Source organism: Trypanosoma cruzi, genomic scaffold, assembly GCF_000209065.1.
Source record: "Trypanosoma cruzi strain CL Brener 1047053514575 genomic scaffold, whole genome shotgun sequence".
NCBI classification, from domain to species: Eukaryota; Euglenozoa; class Kinetoplastea; order Trypanosomatida; family Trypanosomatidae; genus Trypanosoma; species Trypanosoma cruzi.
Genome location: NW_001849337.1, coordinates 28722 through 45936, shown reverse-complemented (window position 1 = coordinate 45936; position 17215 = coordinate 28722). Strand labels below are relative to the sequence as shown.

Genomic DNA, 17215 nt, shown 5'->3' with positions numbered 1-17215 from the left:
CCTAATAAACGTCTCCCTCGTCGCATTGTAGTCTTTCATCAACGGTCGCCATGGAGCCAATACAATTCCAAAAAAAAATATTAAGCTTCAAGCTGGTGCTGAGAGTATCTCCGTCTAGCATTAGATCTTCCACCAGACTGTCAAGGGTCCACTGCGGTCACTCTTTACTCCCCACCAAATGTCGAGCTGTAGCGTCGGAGCCAACACAGGTGCCGCTGGCTCCAAAGGACAGTCGCGGCTGTTTCGTCCCGCAGTCCCAATGGCGTTGGGCGTGGCACTCGCACGGCGGGACGGTCGGCGCGCCATGCAGCCGCACAGCGACGCCTGTCGGTGAAGCAGTCAAGGCCCACCGCCCCCGCAGCAACGCAACGTGCAATCGGCCACAACACCGCCACATTATCGCCCTTTTATATTTTATTCACGTTGTCTGTGTGTTTGCCCCATCGCTGACACTGAAAACAACTGCACAGCTTCACCGAGGAAGAAATCTTCTGGGCAGCTGGCCGGATCCTGTAATTACCCAAAAAAAAAAAAAGGAAAAAAGCGGTAAATGGAGAGGTAGTGAGTTCTCCGTAATGTTTGCCCCAATGTGTCTAATGTATACACATTCTGCTAATCACTGGCGTTGACTTCTGCACATAGTTAGAATTAGAAACAATTATCCCCTGCGAAGTGGCAGGCCTTTGGGGCTCCTCCAGCCAGAAAAAAAACGCCGCAAGTTGGGAATCACAAAGTGGGTGGTTGTGAAGATAAAAAATAAAAATAAAAAAAATAATCCTTTCGTCTGGCAGCTGCCGGCTCCCTGACTCCCTCAATCGCGGTCTCCCAAAAGACCGTGCGATAAAAGAAGAAAAAAGTTGTGAAGAGATATCTTCGTTTGTGCAAGATATGAATTTATTTGGGCAGCCAGCCATCATCTCAAGCATTCTTTTCACAAAATCCCATGAAAATAAAGAAAAATTATGCGGTCCCTACAGTGCGCAACAGCCTCCAGTGACGATGCGCCTCTGGTGGATAAAATAAAATAAAATGAAAAAAAGGGTGTGGTGAGTGTGGCACTGCTGATCACAACGGTTCTCTGGAAAGAAAGGCATTCCCTGTCCAGACCTCGTAGGCACACACATATAAAAATCGTTAAAATACTTCCCAATATATTTCACCATAAACAAAATGCACTTTGATACTACTTATTTTTTTCAATTTTCTTGCCTTTTTCATCCCTCTCAGGTAGACCATCATGAGAAAATTTGATTTCCTCAGGAAATTTACCTTTTAACATAACCCGGTATTGGTGTACACTTCCGTCCCAGAACGCCACAATTTTTTTTTCAGCGTCGGTTTCATTCTTGGGATTGACGTAATCACATCTCTGCCATTTTTCCATCGGCGTGCTGTCTGCGTGTTGTATATAAATCATCTCCCACGACATGTCTGGGGACAATTTGTTCCAACCTTTAAAATAAGCCGCCAGATACTCAGTGAACAGATTCACGGTGCTGGTTGTCGTGTGATGCGCACTCGCCGTAGTCATCCGCAGCCCGACCAGCGTCCTCCGCGGTGACTCCATGAAGAAAAAGCCGTCCACCAGCGGAAAGGTTGGGAACGTCGGTATGTACAGCACCCGATACTTTAATTCTTGCGGGCCTTTAATAAACTTCAGTTCAGTTATTGCAGCTGCCTCGGTGGGGTAACCATGAGGGTTTAACGTTAGCACCGAGGACCGTGTTTCGGAAGGCGATGGTGGCGGCAGCTCCTTGAGATCCTTCACTATGGAAGTGACAAACTCCACACTCAAGAATACGGTCAAAGCATACTTTTCCAAATCTGCAGGTTGAAGAACATTCTTCATCCCCAATACGAGGAAAAGAATATCATGCGGACTCAGCGCCTTTGCCAAACGAGATAACGTTAAAACCCCAAGATAAGTACATATAGGTGCATTACTGAATTCCTCAAATGGGCCATTTTCTCTTACTCGGACAATCTTCACAAGTTTGTGAGACGGATCCTCGGAATACCATTGCTCTCCTCCCTTTGTAAAGTACTTTCTTTGCTCCCCAATATTGATCCATTTCAAGGCCCTCATAACATCTTGCGTGCGTTTTCTATATTCATTCGCATCGAAGATGTGACGTGGAATCGGCCCCAATTTTTCCATGTGTTCTTCGACCTTCTTCCAGTATTTCACTTGCTTATCTGGAGTCTCATCACGCTTCATCCATGCGCACATCGCCTTCACATCCATCTCGTCGGGACAATTCATGATGATTCGCCTGGCTTTTAATTGCTTCTCCCACTCATCATAGTTGCTTACCTTTGGCGATGAGACCACAATCATGCCCCATCCGGTGGAGGGCGCAAAACCTGTTTCGGGCGGTGTTCCCTTCTTTGCCACATCGTAAATAATGTACCCTTTCATCCCACGCTGCCTCAAACCACCCAAAACAATCTTCGATGTTTTGTTACCCTCGTATTTTGTCACGGTTTTGGTGGTCTTGTCAAACACGTACGCCGTATCCCCAAAACAGTGGACAATCACTTGGAGCTCTTCCACATCGCAGTGCAGCAGCTGGTAGAGAAGGTACGAGCCGGCAGCCACCGATTTCCCGATCCCGGGCGTCCCAATCAACAGACGCCACACGGGTGAAGAACTGAGAGCCAAGTCAAAGTTGCTGAGCCACTCGGCTAAATCATTCCTGACGATCCGCCACACTCGTTCAACCTCGCAGTTAACAAAAAAGTCCTTCGAGGAATCCTGTGTCATATGCCACGAGTACGGCCATCCCTTGTCCGAGGCGAGCACCATCAGCCTGGGAGGTGCTTCACCGGATTTCTGCACGGCGTCATTCCTTTCGAAAGTTTCGCCAACTGCATTGTACCTCCATGACTTTTCTGGTTTCCCCTCCTTCGCCTCCATTCCCATCCCCTTGTTCGTTTTCTTGCTGTCAGGAACTTCCACGACATGGCTCCACCTCGCATTGTACACAGACTCGTACAATCCCTCCAGTTTCATCGCTGCACTCATCCTCATTGGGTTCCTCACCTCCTCAAGGGCTGCATCCAATAACCGTTTAGTGAAGTTATGAACAGTTGTTTTTACGTTTGCAGCAGCTTCTGACCACCCAAGTAGATTCTTGACATCCTTATCGCGAAGCTTACTTTGATCTTCTTCGAAGATTATTTCATCCCTCACAGCCCCCTCCATCCTCGCATAAGCATCTGATGCCTGTATTTCTTTCAACGCTCCTTTAACACGGATATATTTCTTGGGATCCTTGAAAAACTCCTTCAGCAAAACACTCCGATTGGTGGCCACAACGCCCCTGCCGCCCAATTCCATCGTAAGAAAATCATTCAGCTTCATTTCATTGACGCGGACTCCTCCTTTAAACAGTACATCTTCGATATTAGTGGAAATGGTAAATTTCATTCCTTGCGCTCGTCTCAGCCTTTCTTCTGTCTGTATCTGAGTGAGAACTCTGTTTAGTTTTGCCTTTGGAAAAGGAGTGATTGTATCCTTTCCTTCATAGTCCCTCCATTGTTCAAGCGAGACAACACCCTCGTGACGAAGCTTATTAATAGCCTCCAATAGTATTTTCCTTTCCTCCAGCGCTTGGTACTCTGTTAAATTAATAATCCCTTCAAGAAGCTGCGGTTCTTGTACGTAAGCATTGGGACTCCGAACAAACGCCTGCATCGTCACGTTGAGGTCTTCATCAACAGCCGCCGTGCCGCCCAAGTAGCTCCGAAGGAAATCATTCAGCTTCATGTTGGTCCAGTTAGTGCTTCCCTCCAGCAGCATGTCCTCTACGCTGCTGCTCATGGTCCACTTTGGTTGCTGCGTTTCCTCCACTCCTCTGCGAGTTGCAGCGTCGGAACCATCGCCGGGGATGCCGCTTCGAGGTGCCATCACAACACCCGTGCGGTGAAGCATCCCACTCGCACCGCCCAACTGCGGCCAGCAGGTGCCGCTGGCTCCAAAGGACACTCGCGGCTGTTTCCTCCCGCAGTCCCAATAGCGTTGGGCGTGGCACTCGCACGGCGGGGCGGTCGGTGCGCCATGCAGCCGCACTGCAACGCCTGTCGGTGAAACAATCAATGGCCGCCGCCCCCGCAGCAACGCAACGTGCAATCGGCCACAACACCGCCACATTATCGTCCTTTTCTATTTTATTTTGTTTAATTCACGTTGTCTGTTTGTTTTCCCTATCACTAACACTAGTAATAAATGTGCACCTTCACAAATAAAAATAAAGGAGGCACGATCCCACCGTCCCGCCGCGGGTCAACACTCTCCTCCACCCACCACCATTGCAGCATAGGAGACCGCAGTTACATCGCAGAGTCAGCACCACAATGTGCACCACACCATCGTGCAGTGAACGATGGGCGAGACGCGGCCATGCATCGCCCCGCTCCATTTTCCCACCCCTCAAGTATTGCGTGCCCACACAAAGTAGCAAACACAATAAACGTGCACACAAACCCAATCATCCCACTCACTCGCTGAAGCACATTATTCGCATGGAGTGACAACATTTGAGGACACAGCAGCAGTAGCTGGCTGCATGGAATATCCCTGCCAACCCTGCGAAGAGACGCAACAACTCTGCGGAGTAAAAGTGGCAGCCCCTCGGTGTTGCCCGCAGTTCACATGGCAGAAAAGAATTACACGCACGCATAGTTCCGGACACCTCGCTGTTTGAGTGCACACCAACAGAACGTAAGAAAATACGTGCGCAAAAGATGACGTTTAAATAAGTAAACTCTTCAGCCTGTTTTCTTTGATGGTGTTGGCGAGCAGTCCCACACAATCCAATCAAAGTGGCACGCCGGACAGAATGGCGTCAGTTAAGTAAAAATAATTGCGCCAATGCAAAAAGCAGCAGGATTTGTATTTTGTACCCCACTTCGGGGCGACAGTGGCATGAGAGTGTGTATGTGTGCAAGACCTTTCGTAGGACGATGCTCCCCAATCCCGCCGTGCCCTGTCACAAAAGGGCAGAAAAAAATAAGAGCACACTCTCCAGAAAAGGAGTGACGGCTAGGCAGTCAAACCCCCGCTTCGTCTCACATGACCTCCACATATGTGCGCTCCACCTCAAATACGTACCTCCCTGGACGCCGCATGCATGACGTGTGGTTTCGTCGCTCGCAATGTGTTTTTCCTCCTGCAAACAAAAAAAAAAGGACGGCCATGGCGCAGCTCCACTCAGGGGAGGCAAATCGGGGCAGGCACGGGTGGGAACCAGAGATCATACCAAAAATAATAATGAGGCATAATAACTCCAATTCACAGAATCGTGCAGTGTTCATCCCTCTTCTTCTACATTGAAACCTCCTCAACAGAACAAATGCAACAGACACATGTGCAGCACAATATCTTTTGCTATCCCGCGTTAAACCTTACTTCCCATGCGTGCCACGGCGGCGGTGCCTGCGTTACATCTGAGATAACTCCAAAATATCAGGCACCATGCCGTGGAGAGTGGGCAATTGACGAACGTGCCCGCGTTAGTGCCTAACAGAAAATGACACAAAAAAAGAAAAAACTATTCGCGGCTCAAGATACCCGTGTGTGGCCGTACTAAAGCAAACACTGAGACACGTGTGGAACAACGCAAAAAAAAAAAAAGAAGGGTGGAAGAAATAATAAAATAATCCACAGAAACACGTCGATAAATATATACACACATACGCAAAAAAAAAAAAAAAAAAAAAAAAAAAACATCATCCCACATATTTTTTTGCCGTTCCTTCCATACAACACCAGAAGTATAAGGAGTGACGAGCATGCCCTCCCACACAGTCATCGTGGAACAGGAGAGAGAGTGCCACTGCAGGCACCCGCACAAAAATAGAAAAAACCCAACAAAAACCCAACAATCAATGACGCGGTCGGTGCGGAGTCCGATGGGTGGCCGCGCATCCGCACAGCCGTGGCCCCCACGTCCTCCCTCATGTCAGCCAGCAACGCACACTCACAACCTCCAGGAGGTAACGCTTCGCAGAAGGGCTTCATCGATTGTTTTCCCTAACGCTTTCCTGAATGCATCCTATGGCCCGCACACCAGCCACCGCCGTCGAGCACGTCCTCATTACTAAGTACAGATATGAAAGAGAGAGAGAGACACCAGCCCCCATACTCGGTGCTGCAGCGAAGAGCGTAAAACACACGCACACGCACACGTTACGCATACGCGCCGGGATAGCGTGATAGTTCGATAATCCGTTTTCGTCGATAAACAATAAAATAAAATAAAAGCAACAAATCAATCACCCAATCAATCCATAAATAATGTAACGGGAAAATATATCTGCCAGAAGCATCCACGTCATGCCGCATCTGCAAGGGGCTTTGTGCCTTCTCGCCGCGTAACGCTACTGTTGGGGGGCAAAGCCTTTCCACCTCGAAAAGAAGAAACTGCGCCAAATTTTTTCGTCAAGCGCAGCATCTTCAGCTGTCCAGAGGGGCATAATTAATGCTGCAGCTCGCACTGGATGCAATTTCCGGCAGGCTCAGGGCCTCTGAGCGGGTGTCACCAGCCACAGGCTGCTACGGCGGTGCGGGTGATCGGTGCAAAGCCGCAACGGTGGTGCCTGAGGCGTACGACGATGACGTCATTTCATGGAGCCTCTGCGTCTCTTCGTCGCTCTCCTCGTCATCGCGCAGCAGCGCCTCCAGCCCTCCACGCCGCGGCTCGCGCAGCTCCTGCCAGTGGTGGTCCTCCGCGTACCAAAAAACAACGCTGTACACAGTCGCCAGCAGCAGCACGATAGCCGCGTACGCCCTCGCACCGCTGTCGCCCGGCGCAAGGTGGTTGGCCGCGCTGATCACGCACAGCGCCGCAAGCAGCACAAAGCTCGCCGTGCGCATCACCGTCAGGAAGGCCGAGCGCATCATGTTTGTGAAGGCAACCACGCCCGCGCCCGCAAGCAGCACAGCAGCCATGCAGAAGTACAGGACGTGGCAGCCTCCCACGGGCGGGTGCACAGCCGCAATCAGGCCCACCACACACAGCACCGACAGCTGGAACACGCACCAGTACACGTGGCTGCCCCTCATGTTCGTCAGCGTGCCGCCGTACATCCGCTGCTGCGCCGCGGGGTGCCAATACCCGACGGGGTACAGCAGGCGCTCGTGCAGCGGCTTCCTCGAAAACTGCCAGTACCTCGTGAAGCTCGCGCCCGTGTGGCGGGCAATCAAGTAGCACACACCAGCAGGAAACGCCACACCGTACAGCACGCCAACGACTCCAACCACGCGGTGCTGCACGCGGGCACCGGGCATCGCCAGTGCGAGCACGGAGCCAAAAAAGATGCCGAGGTGCATCGCGTGCGCCACAACGTACGTCAGGCTCGGGAAGCGCATCGCCGCCCACGCACTCGCCGCCGCTGGAAGGCCGCCGTCACACCGTAGTGCACGCAGCCAAACACAGCGGCGAGCAGCGCGTTGCCCACCACCATCCACAGCGGGTCAAGGGCAGCGAACACCGACAGGAAGTACGGCAGCGCAACGGTGCTCGCACGCTCCTGCGCCGAGGCACATGGCATCCTCGCAAACACGCCGAGTGCCTGCATCTCCAGGATGGAGCCCAGCCCGCCGGTCATCACCACGGCAACAGCCGTCGCACCCGCAACAACGCCGGTGATCGCCGAGAGGGCGCTGGCAACGGCGGGCAGCGTGTTCGACCTGATCGTGAAGGACCCAAGCAGCACACCCTTGCAGCCGCCGGACACTGCCACAGCGTCGCAGCGAATGACTATCGTCTCGTCGGCACCAATGAAGTAACCGCGGTGCACGGGCACGGCCAGCTCCAGGACGGTGGACGGATACGTCGCGTTGCTCAGCATCGCTCCCCACGGACCGCCAAACCCGCTCGGCTGCGCCGTCGGCACCGGCACGAAGCTCAGGTGCGTGCCAATCTGCGGGTCACTTGCCCACCGAAACGGCGGCGGCAGCGCCACCATCAGCAGCGTCGGGACGGCGCTCCCACCGCCGCGGATGTCGTTCTGCGTCAGGCTCCCACCAGCCGCCGTCGTCGTCACGGCGAGCGTCGGGCACGCCACGTCGCTCCACCACAGCGTGCTGCTCACCGACGCCGTCGGGGTCCGCGTGGGCGACAGCGCCACCGTCTCCGTCACCTGCAGCGTCTCCGTCGGCCCGTACTGCGTCGGACTGTAGTGCGTCGCGCTTGGGCTCAGTGTCCCCGTTGGTGTCAGGCTGCGCGTCTCCGTCAGCGTCGCCGTGTGGCTCAGCAGCGGCATGCCAGGCGTGCGGTTGCACCCGTCCACGTGCGGCAGGTAAACCGGCAGGCAGTCGCGCCCGTACCCGCCCTCAGCGAAGCGGCAGCGACACGACCCCGACATCGCCCTCGTCGCAGCAGCAAAGCAGCTCACGTCGGCGTCGCACACGCCACACGCCACGGGGCGGAATTCCCCGATTATGCCGGCGGACCTGTAGTCCATCGGCTGCAATGCCTGCCCGTTCAGCATCAGGCACCCCACGACGAACTTTCGGCCGGCGCCCCCAAGCGTAACGGTGCCGTCCATCACGACGGGCCCACTGCCGGCGTTCCCGTGGAGCGTCAGCGTGCTCTGCACGAGCTCCGCACTGCGCGGGTACGACGGCACCGACAGGAGCGTGCCGCTGATGCTGTTGCCGCGCACCGACAGCCACGACCCGGACTCAAACGACGCCGACCCCCGCAGCACCAGCAGCGCGCCATCGGTCAGCGCACCGGCGTTGTCGTTCACTACGACGGCGGACGTGTTGGCCTCCACCCCGCTGTCAAACACCAATCCATGCGCGGCGTACACCTGGCTCCCCGACACGCGCAGCACAGCGCCCCCCGACGCAACCACGCGCGCACTCGCGTACAACGCATAGTCGCCACCGAGCACAGCCGCGTCCAGCGCAACACCGCCACCGAAAAGCTCCAGCACGGCGCCGTCCACCACCACCGTCCGCCCACCAGTCATCACGGTCACGAGGGCAACGCCGGACACAACCAGCACGGACCACACGAGCCGCAGGCCCGACAGCACCAGCACCGGTGCGTACGGCGAGGACTGCGAGCCGGGAGGATACACAAGCGGCGTCGGCCTCGCGGCAACCAGCAGGGAGTCCGTCACCGTCAGCACGGACCCCGCGGGATACGTGCCCGACAGCACAAGCGCACCGTTCAGCACCTCCACATCGCACACGGAGAGCTCCACCGGCCCGCTCTCGTCGCTCCCCGCCGCACCGCGCAACAATCCACCGCCCATCACGTACAGCACGGCACCGTTCAGCAGCGACACGTTCTGCACAACGATCCGCACGCCGTCCCGCGCCATCCACGGCACGTAGAGCACAGGACTCACGCCGTCCACCACAACGTGGCGCAGCGTCACCTCGCTCGCGCCGGCAGGCACAACAAACACCGACCGCACCGTCACGTCCTCACGGAAGAAAAGACTCGACGCGGTGCCCACAGCGGGCGGCAGTGCGGGAGCTCCCACAGGCACGCACGCCTCGCCGTACCCGCAGCTGCCGCACAAACACGCGCACACACCGTCCGTCATGCTCGCAGACGCCGTCCCGGGCGCGTAGCAGTGCGTGTCCCTGTCGCAGGCGTCGCACCCAACAACGTCGATGCTCCCAGCGTCGCCAAAACCAGCCGCTGCGTACTCCTCCGCCGTCGACAGGAGACGTCCACCAGCGTCGTTGCACGCCACCCTCAAATGCGCCCCAGCCGCGAGCGACAGGCTCACCGACAGCATCCGCGGCAGCAGCGCTTGGTTGCGCACGAAACTCAGCGTGCTCCCAACAGCGGTCACGGCGCCAGCGGCGTAGAACATCTCCCTCGAGACGCCGTCGTGCACGTTGCCCTTCGCCAGCAGCATCGACCCGTCGGCAAGGCTCACCGTCGAATGAAACGCCACCGCGTAGTCTCCCGTCGACAAAAAGTCGCTCCGCACAGGCGCCACAGCGGAGCCCGACACGCTCACAGCCCCACGCACAGACACCGCGTGCCTGCACAGCAGGAAGTCGCTGTCAACAAACGCCGCCACGGAGCCACCGCTGGCCGCAGCACCGCCCTCCACCGACACGCACAGCCCCAGCACCGTCTGCACCAACAGCCCGTCCACGTACAGCGCACCGCGCGACGACAGCGCCACGCCGCCAAAAACCAACACGCCAAAAGCGTCGCGGAACAAAGCCACCACCTGCGTGCGCGCAATGGTCAGCACACTCCCCGTCAGATTCACGCTGTGCACCACGAGGCACGCGGAGGCGTCGCCAAAGCCGTAGTCTCCGCGGTACGCAACACGCGCATCTGCAATCAGCACCGAGTCCACCACGGTGACACGCAAGCCCGGCGGAAATTGGTTAGCCACCACCACGCCGCCGCCAGAGCGCGACTCAAGCCCGCTGATCAACACATCGGCGCGCTGGCCAGCAGTCGGGTCGGACCGCCACCCAACAACGTACAGGCTCGCTCCGCTCACAAACGTGCAGTTCGCCAGCGTCACGTTGCGCACGCTCCCTGACATCGACTCCACGTCCACCACGACGTCCGCCGAAAAGGTCACGCCAACGTAGCACGCCACCGACGTCCCGACACCGGCGTTCACCTCCACATCCACACGCACGTCACGCACGCACAAGTCGGCGTCGTCGGTGCTCGGTGGCTCGGGGACAGCAACGGGCAAGCACGCATCGCCGTGGCCGCCATCAGCGCACGTGCAGGCGCAGCCATCACTCGAGGCCGTCGTCGTGTACGCGGGGAAGCACGATGTCGCGAGGGTGCATGGGTCGCCGCAGGTCAGAATGGTGGCATTGTACACGGACGGGATGACGTAGTTCGCCTCCCTCTTCGCCGTTCACAGTGTTGCAAGCAGCCACAATCGCTCCGTTTGTGAGATCGCGGGACCCCGTGGATACCCGCAGAGCTGTTGGCGAGACCGTGCTGGACATGAATTGGTTGCCAGAAACAGACACCGTGGAGTCGCGGAGATTCACTTTGGGACAAAGAAAAGCAAAGGCATCCGATGGGGATTCACGGCAGAGGTTGCCGCTCAACTGCAGCCAGGAGTTGTAGTAGATGTTGGCGGCAAAAGTTGAATAAAACACAACCGAACTTCCCTGCATGTCGTCGCCCTGAAACACAACCAATGATTGGGACTCCACACGTAACGTCAAAATTAGTAATAAAAAGTACCTCACCGGCCTCGTCACAACGTTGCCTCGGATCACCACGGCAGAGTTGTTTAGCACCTTCAGCGACGAAGACTTCCCAGACCCTTCAAGATATATCAGCGTACTGTCACCGCCAGCCATATGAAACGTGTTGCCTACCACAGCAAACACGGAGTGCCACAACACCCTCAGCGCAGATTCAACAACGTAAATGGCGCTTGACGATGCCGTCACGGTCTGAAACACATTGCCACTGAGCACCACCGCGGAGTTGTTGCTGATCGCCAGCCCATTCATCGCAACACACGACGGATTCCTAAGATCCAAACCCGACCGAGGGATCAGCCTCGTGACCTTGAAGCGGTTCCCGCTGATCGTGATGTTCGTGCGCGGCGCAAACACACCCTCCGGGCTGAGCAGCGCATCATGGAACGTGTTGCCGGTGAAGAAGATGTTCAGCGACCCCACAGCGGCGTACGCATTGCCCAACAGCACCAGCACGGCACCGTCCCTCCACGTGCATCCATCGAACGTGACGTTCACCACGTCGCCCGTCATCGGCCCAATCAGCACCGTCAGGCTCATGCCGCCCCCGCTGAACGTCACGTTGCGGTAGCACAGCCACGACAGCCCGCCGCCCACAGCCTGCGCCACCTCGGGGTACACCATGTCGCTGATGCACTCACCAACCGGCGGCGGTGGCGGACCAGCAGGCACAGGCGCCGGGACACACACGTCGCCGTGCCCTCCAGCAGCGCACTGGCACTTGCAGTCGCTGCCCGCCGTCGTCAGCGGAGCAAAGCAGTCGCCGTCCTTCGTGCACTCCCCGCACGCAGCAACCGTCGTCACGTTGGTGATGCCGTTCAGCTCCAGTTCTGCCGCCGTCGTCACCACACGTCCCGCGACCGTCAGGCACCCAGCAACGAACCGGTAGCCGGCGTCAGCCTGCGATAGCAGAGGCACCGACAACCCCGTAAAGCCCATCGTGCAGCCTGTCAGCGTCACCACACTGCTGCCGTCGATGTTCACAGTAGTTATTATGGAGTAATAAAACATCGCACCCACACCCACGTCGTTGTCACGCCAATCCAGCCAGCTTGAATGGCGGACGGTAAAAAAGCTTAGTGAATATGTGGCGTTGGACACGGAGCCGCTGTTCCCCACCACGCGCAACACGCTGTGATCCGAAACGCTGAATCTGTGGCGCAGATACAGGAAGCTTGTTCCGGAGAACATTGTATTGTTGAGCAGCGCAAAAACGGAGCGGTCACTCACACTGAGCCCGTACACGTAAAACAGATGCATGTACCCATCAAGACTGCAGTAACGCGTGTACAGCGAGCTGCCACCCGCCAGTGTCAGCGTCCCGGTCGAGTAAAAACCGAACCCGCCGTACCTCAAGGCATGCGCCTTGACGTTGCTGACCAACAAAGAGGAAGCACTCAACACGACGTTCATCAGTAAAAATACGCCGAACTTGTTCCTCCTAGTGTCAAGCAGCTGGACCTCGGAGGACTGCACCGCATCAACCTCCGTGACGGCAATGTCACAGTGCTGCGGGAGGGCAAATGCAAACACAACAACGGAAGACCGCATTACAGTCTGGCTCACGCGGATCAGGACGCCGGCTGACTCGGCCGCCCCAACAGTCCCAACAAACTGCAGCGCGGCACCCTCACGGAATGTGCACCAAGTGAGCGTGATGTTGATGGGGAGATGCAGCGGCATACTGTTGAGGAAGAACGTCAACATAGCACCCACGCCGCTGAATGTCACGTCCACGTAGCAGTGATGCGTCTTCCACATGTTCAGCGCGAGGCTCGTCAGCGTCTGGTTCACCACGCAGCTCGTGTCGCCGTCAACGGCTCTCTCCGGCAAGGGCGGCACAACCGCGTCGGGCACCTCAAAGGGAAGACACGACGCGCCATGCCATCCGTCCTTGCAGCTGCACGAGCACGAGCTGCGGTCCACCAACTCCGTCCCGGGCATGTAGCACGCCGCGTCGTCGTTGCATGTGCCGCACCTGAACACCACAACGCCCTCCGGAAACACACCGTCGTACGAAACCTCCTCACCGCCCTGCAGGTTGCACCCAACCACAAACCGCGCGGGTAACTTCACGACAATGCTCAATGGGAGAAACTTGGCGAAGGAAACCCTCGAGTCCACCTGACGGTTGTTTGCAAGCGCCACAGTAGTGCCGCTGCCCGACAGCTGAATATTGTGCTGAAAATGAGAAATATTTAATACCGAGGCTGAGCTCACGTTGTTGCCCTCCATACGCCACTGCGCACCACCCTCGAGTGTCACCGAGCCATACAAATACGACAGCGCAGAAGTCGAAACCTTCGTGCTGCCAATAAAGGTGCAGTCCGCCACTCGCAGCAGCCCCGCGGTGCTCACGGAAGTATCCCCAAAAATATAAACACCATTAGCCGCGCTCATCGTGTTGTTCTCAACGTCAAAGTAGCCGCCGTTCCTCACATCAATAGCATGAGCATAAACAGATGATTCCACACCCTGATCCTCCTCCGTTGTGATCAGCGTATTTCCCTTCACAATGATTCCGCCACCATCAACAGCAGCATTGGAAATATACAACGCACAATTACTCCCCTCCAAGTTGTTGTCAAGCAGCAGCAGCGTCGAGTTCGCACCGAGGAAAAATTCCGGAAAGGCAATGGCGTAAGACGACATCGTCACAAGCGTACTGCCCACCACCAGTATCTGGGAGCTCACGCCAAAATCGCCCTCAAACACCAAAGCACCAGAATCCAGCATCGAGGATGTCACGTTCACGTGCACGCGCGCGCCACTCCCCTTGACCGACAGGCCCATGAGGATGCACTGCAGCAGCGTGATGTTGAGTGTCTGTTGTGGCGCGTCAAAATACGACAGGTCCAGCACAATCGCAGCGGTGAAGGTCACGTTGACAAAGCACAGACCACGCACACCGGGATCAGGATAGTCCAAAGAGTCGATGCTGCCGCCGTGCACGCAGCGGACCTCCGTGTCGTCCGCATCGGGGAGCGGGAGCGGCCCAAGGCCGTCCGGAACCGCAGCTGGCAGACACGTGTCACCGTAGCCGCCAGCAGCACACACACTCACAGCCGCTGATGCCACTCGTCCTCGCTGCAAAGCACACGGCCTCCACCGTGCACGCGCCACAGTCCAACACCGTCACGGGCGTCCCAATATTAAGCTCTTCTTTGTAATTCGTCACAGGAGAGCCCCTTGCCTCGTTGCACACGCCGTAGATGATCGGGCGCGAGTCGGACGGTGGTGACCAGTTGCTTGTCATGTATGTAAAGGGCGAGTACGAGCCGTACATGAGGCTGTTGTAAAGTATCGACCACACACTCCGATCGCGGAACGCCACGCCGTTCTCGTTGACCACGTACACAACGTAGGCGGTGCGGAACTCGTTGTCGCGGTGCACCAGCCAGCTGCCATCAGTCACAGTCAGCACGTTTGTGATGAGCATGGCGAAGCCAAGACGGAACGTGCTGGACACAATCTGCAGCACGCTGCCGCCATCCACCGCAACTTCCTTGAACACACACGCGCCTTCGTCGTACTCGGTGCTCGGCGCAATCCACGATCTGTTCTGTATGGAGAACACAGAGCCGCCGCTCACACGCAAATCCGACGCAAGGGCGTAAATCACGTGCGCCCGCGACTTGACAGCGCAGTTGTCCATGTAGAAGACGCTGGGCAGGTTCACACCGAGGCCGCGCTCCACGAGGATCGCAGCGCACAAACCCCCGCCACACACCAGCGTCGACCGCGTCATGACAAACCGCGTCGACAGAAGCCGGACGCCGTCCAGGACAAGCGCGGGGCCGTACCTCAATCCCTCGTGGCCAGGGGTCGTCGGCACGTAATGCGACCCGCCAACCGTCGCGCGCAGCGTTGAGTTCGCCAGCAGAACACTCGAGTTCAGCGGCATCGCGCCATGCAGCACGAACGTGCCCTCCACCGACGTCACATTTTTCATGTTGACGAGGGCGTGAGGCATCAGGCGTGCCGTGATCTCGCTGAGACCATCAATCCGCAGCCGCGCGCCGCCCGCAAGCACACAGTGGCGCAGCGTCACGTTCAGTGCGTCAGCGAACGAGTCCATCAAGCGCAGGTCCACCTCCACAGTGATCGGCCCGCTGAACACCACCGAGTCGAAGCACACCGTCGCCCGTCGCCAATCGTCACGGACTCCGTCAGCGTCACGCCACTCACGCAGTCCTGCGCACCGCCACCACCGCCACCGGTCCTCGCAGGCGGCACGTCGAACGGCAGGCACGCCTCGCCCACACCGCCGGCACGGCAGCTGCACACGCATTCGGAGAACGAAGCCGTCAGCGCATCAAAGCACGCCAGCGCAGCCGCACAGCCGTTGCACGGCACCACGCTCACGGAGGGCAGGCCGGCCAAGCGGTAGTCGCCGCTGCTCCGCAGCACCCGGCCGCCGGCACGGTTGCACTGCACCGACACGACGCCGCTCGTGATCGTCGGCCCGGAGACAAGAGTCGCGCCGGTGGCAGCGCAGCGCGCAATCGACACGGTGCCGCCGCACAGCGTCACACCCGACAGCGACGCCACCGACGACGCCTCGCCCAACGCCCACACGTCGCGCAGCTCCAGCCACCCGCCGGCACCGACCGTCCCACCGTCGCAGCGCACCAGCGACGACACGACATACCCCTCGACGCCCACGAAGCGCAGCACAGACTCAAACACCGCGAGGCGCTCTCCGAGCACAAAGCCACCGCCGCCGTTGCTCACAACCGACACGTTCGTCACGGAGAACACCGAGTGGGTACGCAGAATGAGATGCAACGAGGACGCCACATGCATCGCGGACGCGGTCGGACCGCCCGACGCCTCCAGCAACACGCCGTCAAACACCACCGCACTCGACAGCAGGTCCACACCGCCGCCAACGTACACCGCCGACCCGCCCGCCTGCGACGACCTCAGCACAGTGTTGCCCACACGCATCTGCGTCTGCAACAGCGACGTCCCGTGCAGCACAAGCGGCGACGCCACCGCGTCCGTCAGCCCGCTCAGCTGGGAGTAGCGCATCGGCCCCGGCGTCACAATCGTCGAGTCACGGACCGTCACGTTCGTGTGTGCCGGCAGGTTGTGCGCAAACACAAGCGAGCAGTAGTCGCCGGACAGTCCGCTCACGCTTACCTCCAGGCTCCGGTCACTCGCCGGCTCACCGCTGTAGCCCCGCACGTAGATCTGCGCACCGCCATCGCACACGCAGTTCCTCAATTCGATGCGCAGCGCGCCGGGAAGCATCGCAGCAACGTCGAACACCACAGCCACGGCGTTCGTGATGGGCACGCTCTCCATCAGCACCGTGCCCACAGCGCGGCCAACCGTGATGGCTCTGTCCACCGTACCGCCCCGCAGTCGCAACGCCACCGCATGCACCGCGGGCATCCACGCCGCCGCCGCAACCAGCGCCACACGCACAAGCAGCGCCACACGCACAGCCGCAATGGCCCTGCGCCGCACACGGTGCCGGCTGCGCGGACACGAACCCACAGAAGACCGCATCCACCGACCCAGACAGGTACCAAAAGGGCTGTCGTGGCGTGTCGCACTCGCACCGTCGACCGTAGCACCTTTCTAATAAATCCTTTTCTAAAGAGGGAGAATCCAAAAGCACAAATCCGATAGATCGCTATACCACTACCACTAATTGTCCTAATACTGCCGCGAGCAATAACCAATACCTTGAAACGATAACTCTGCTGATCAAGCCAAAATAGCTCTAACTGCACGGTCAGAGGAGAAGAAGGCAGAGGCAGCAACAACAGTAACCAAACACAGTGGCACGCAGAAGCATCCGCCCACGCAGCCCCACACAGCCACGGTGCCAAGTAGCGGGGCCCAGGCAAAAACAAACATGACCATTGGCGCTGCTAGTGTAACAGATGGTTCAGCACTGCACAAGAAACAGCGAAATCAGACGCGCACGGCATACACAAGGACGAAATGAAGAATAAAGAAGCACAGCGGCAG

At 57.8% G+C, this 17215-nt stretch overlaps 1 protein-coding gene and 1 pseudogene across 1 annotated transcript, besides 4 other annotated features; both read right to left on the bottom strand.

Moving 5' to 3' along the window:
• Window positions 1-17215: part of a sequence feature (areas not merged during assembly with more than two copies in the genome that could not be assigned to a particular haplotype) that runs on past the window's edge.
• Window positions 486-942: a mobile genetic element.
• Window positions 750-776: a sequence feature (AT_rich).
• Tc00.1047053503957.120 (retrotransposon hot spot (RHS) protein, putative) lies at window positions 1184-4153 on the bottom strand (the record flags this gene model as incomplete). Its single annotated transcript, XM_809879.1, has 1 exon — window positions 1184-4153. The coding sequence occupies one exon, from the start codon at window positions 4151-4153 to the stop codon at window positions 1184-1186; it is 2970 nt and encodes a 989-aa protein (XP_814972.1).
• Window positions 5701-5728: a microsatellite.
• Window positions 6563-16741, bottom strand: Tc00.1047053503957.90 (annotated as a pseudogene).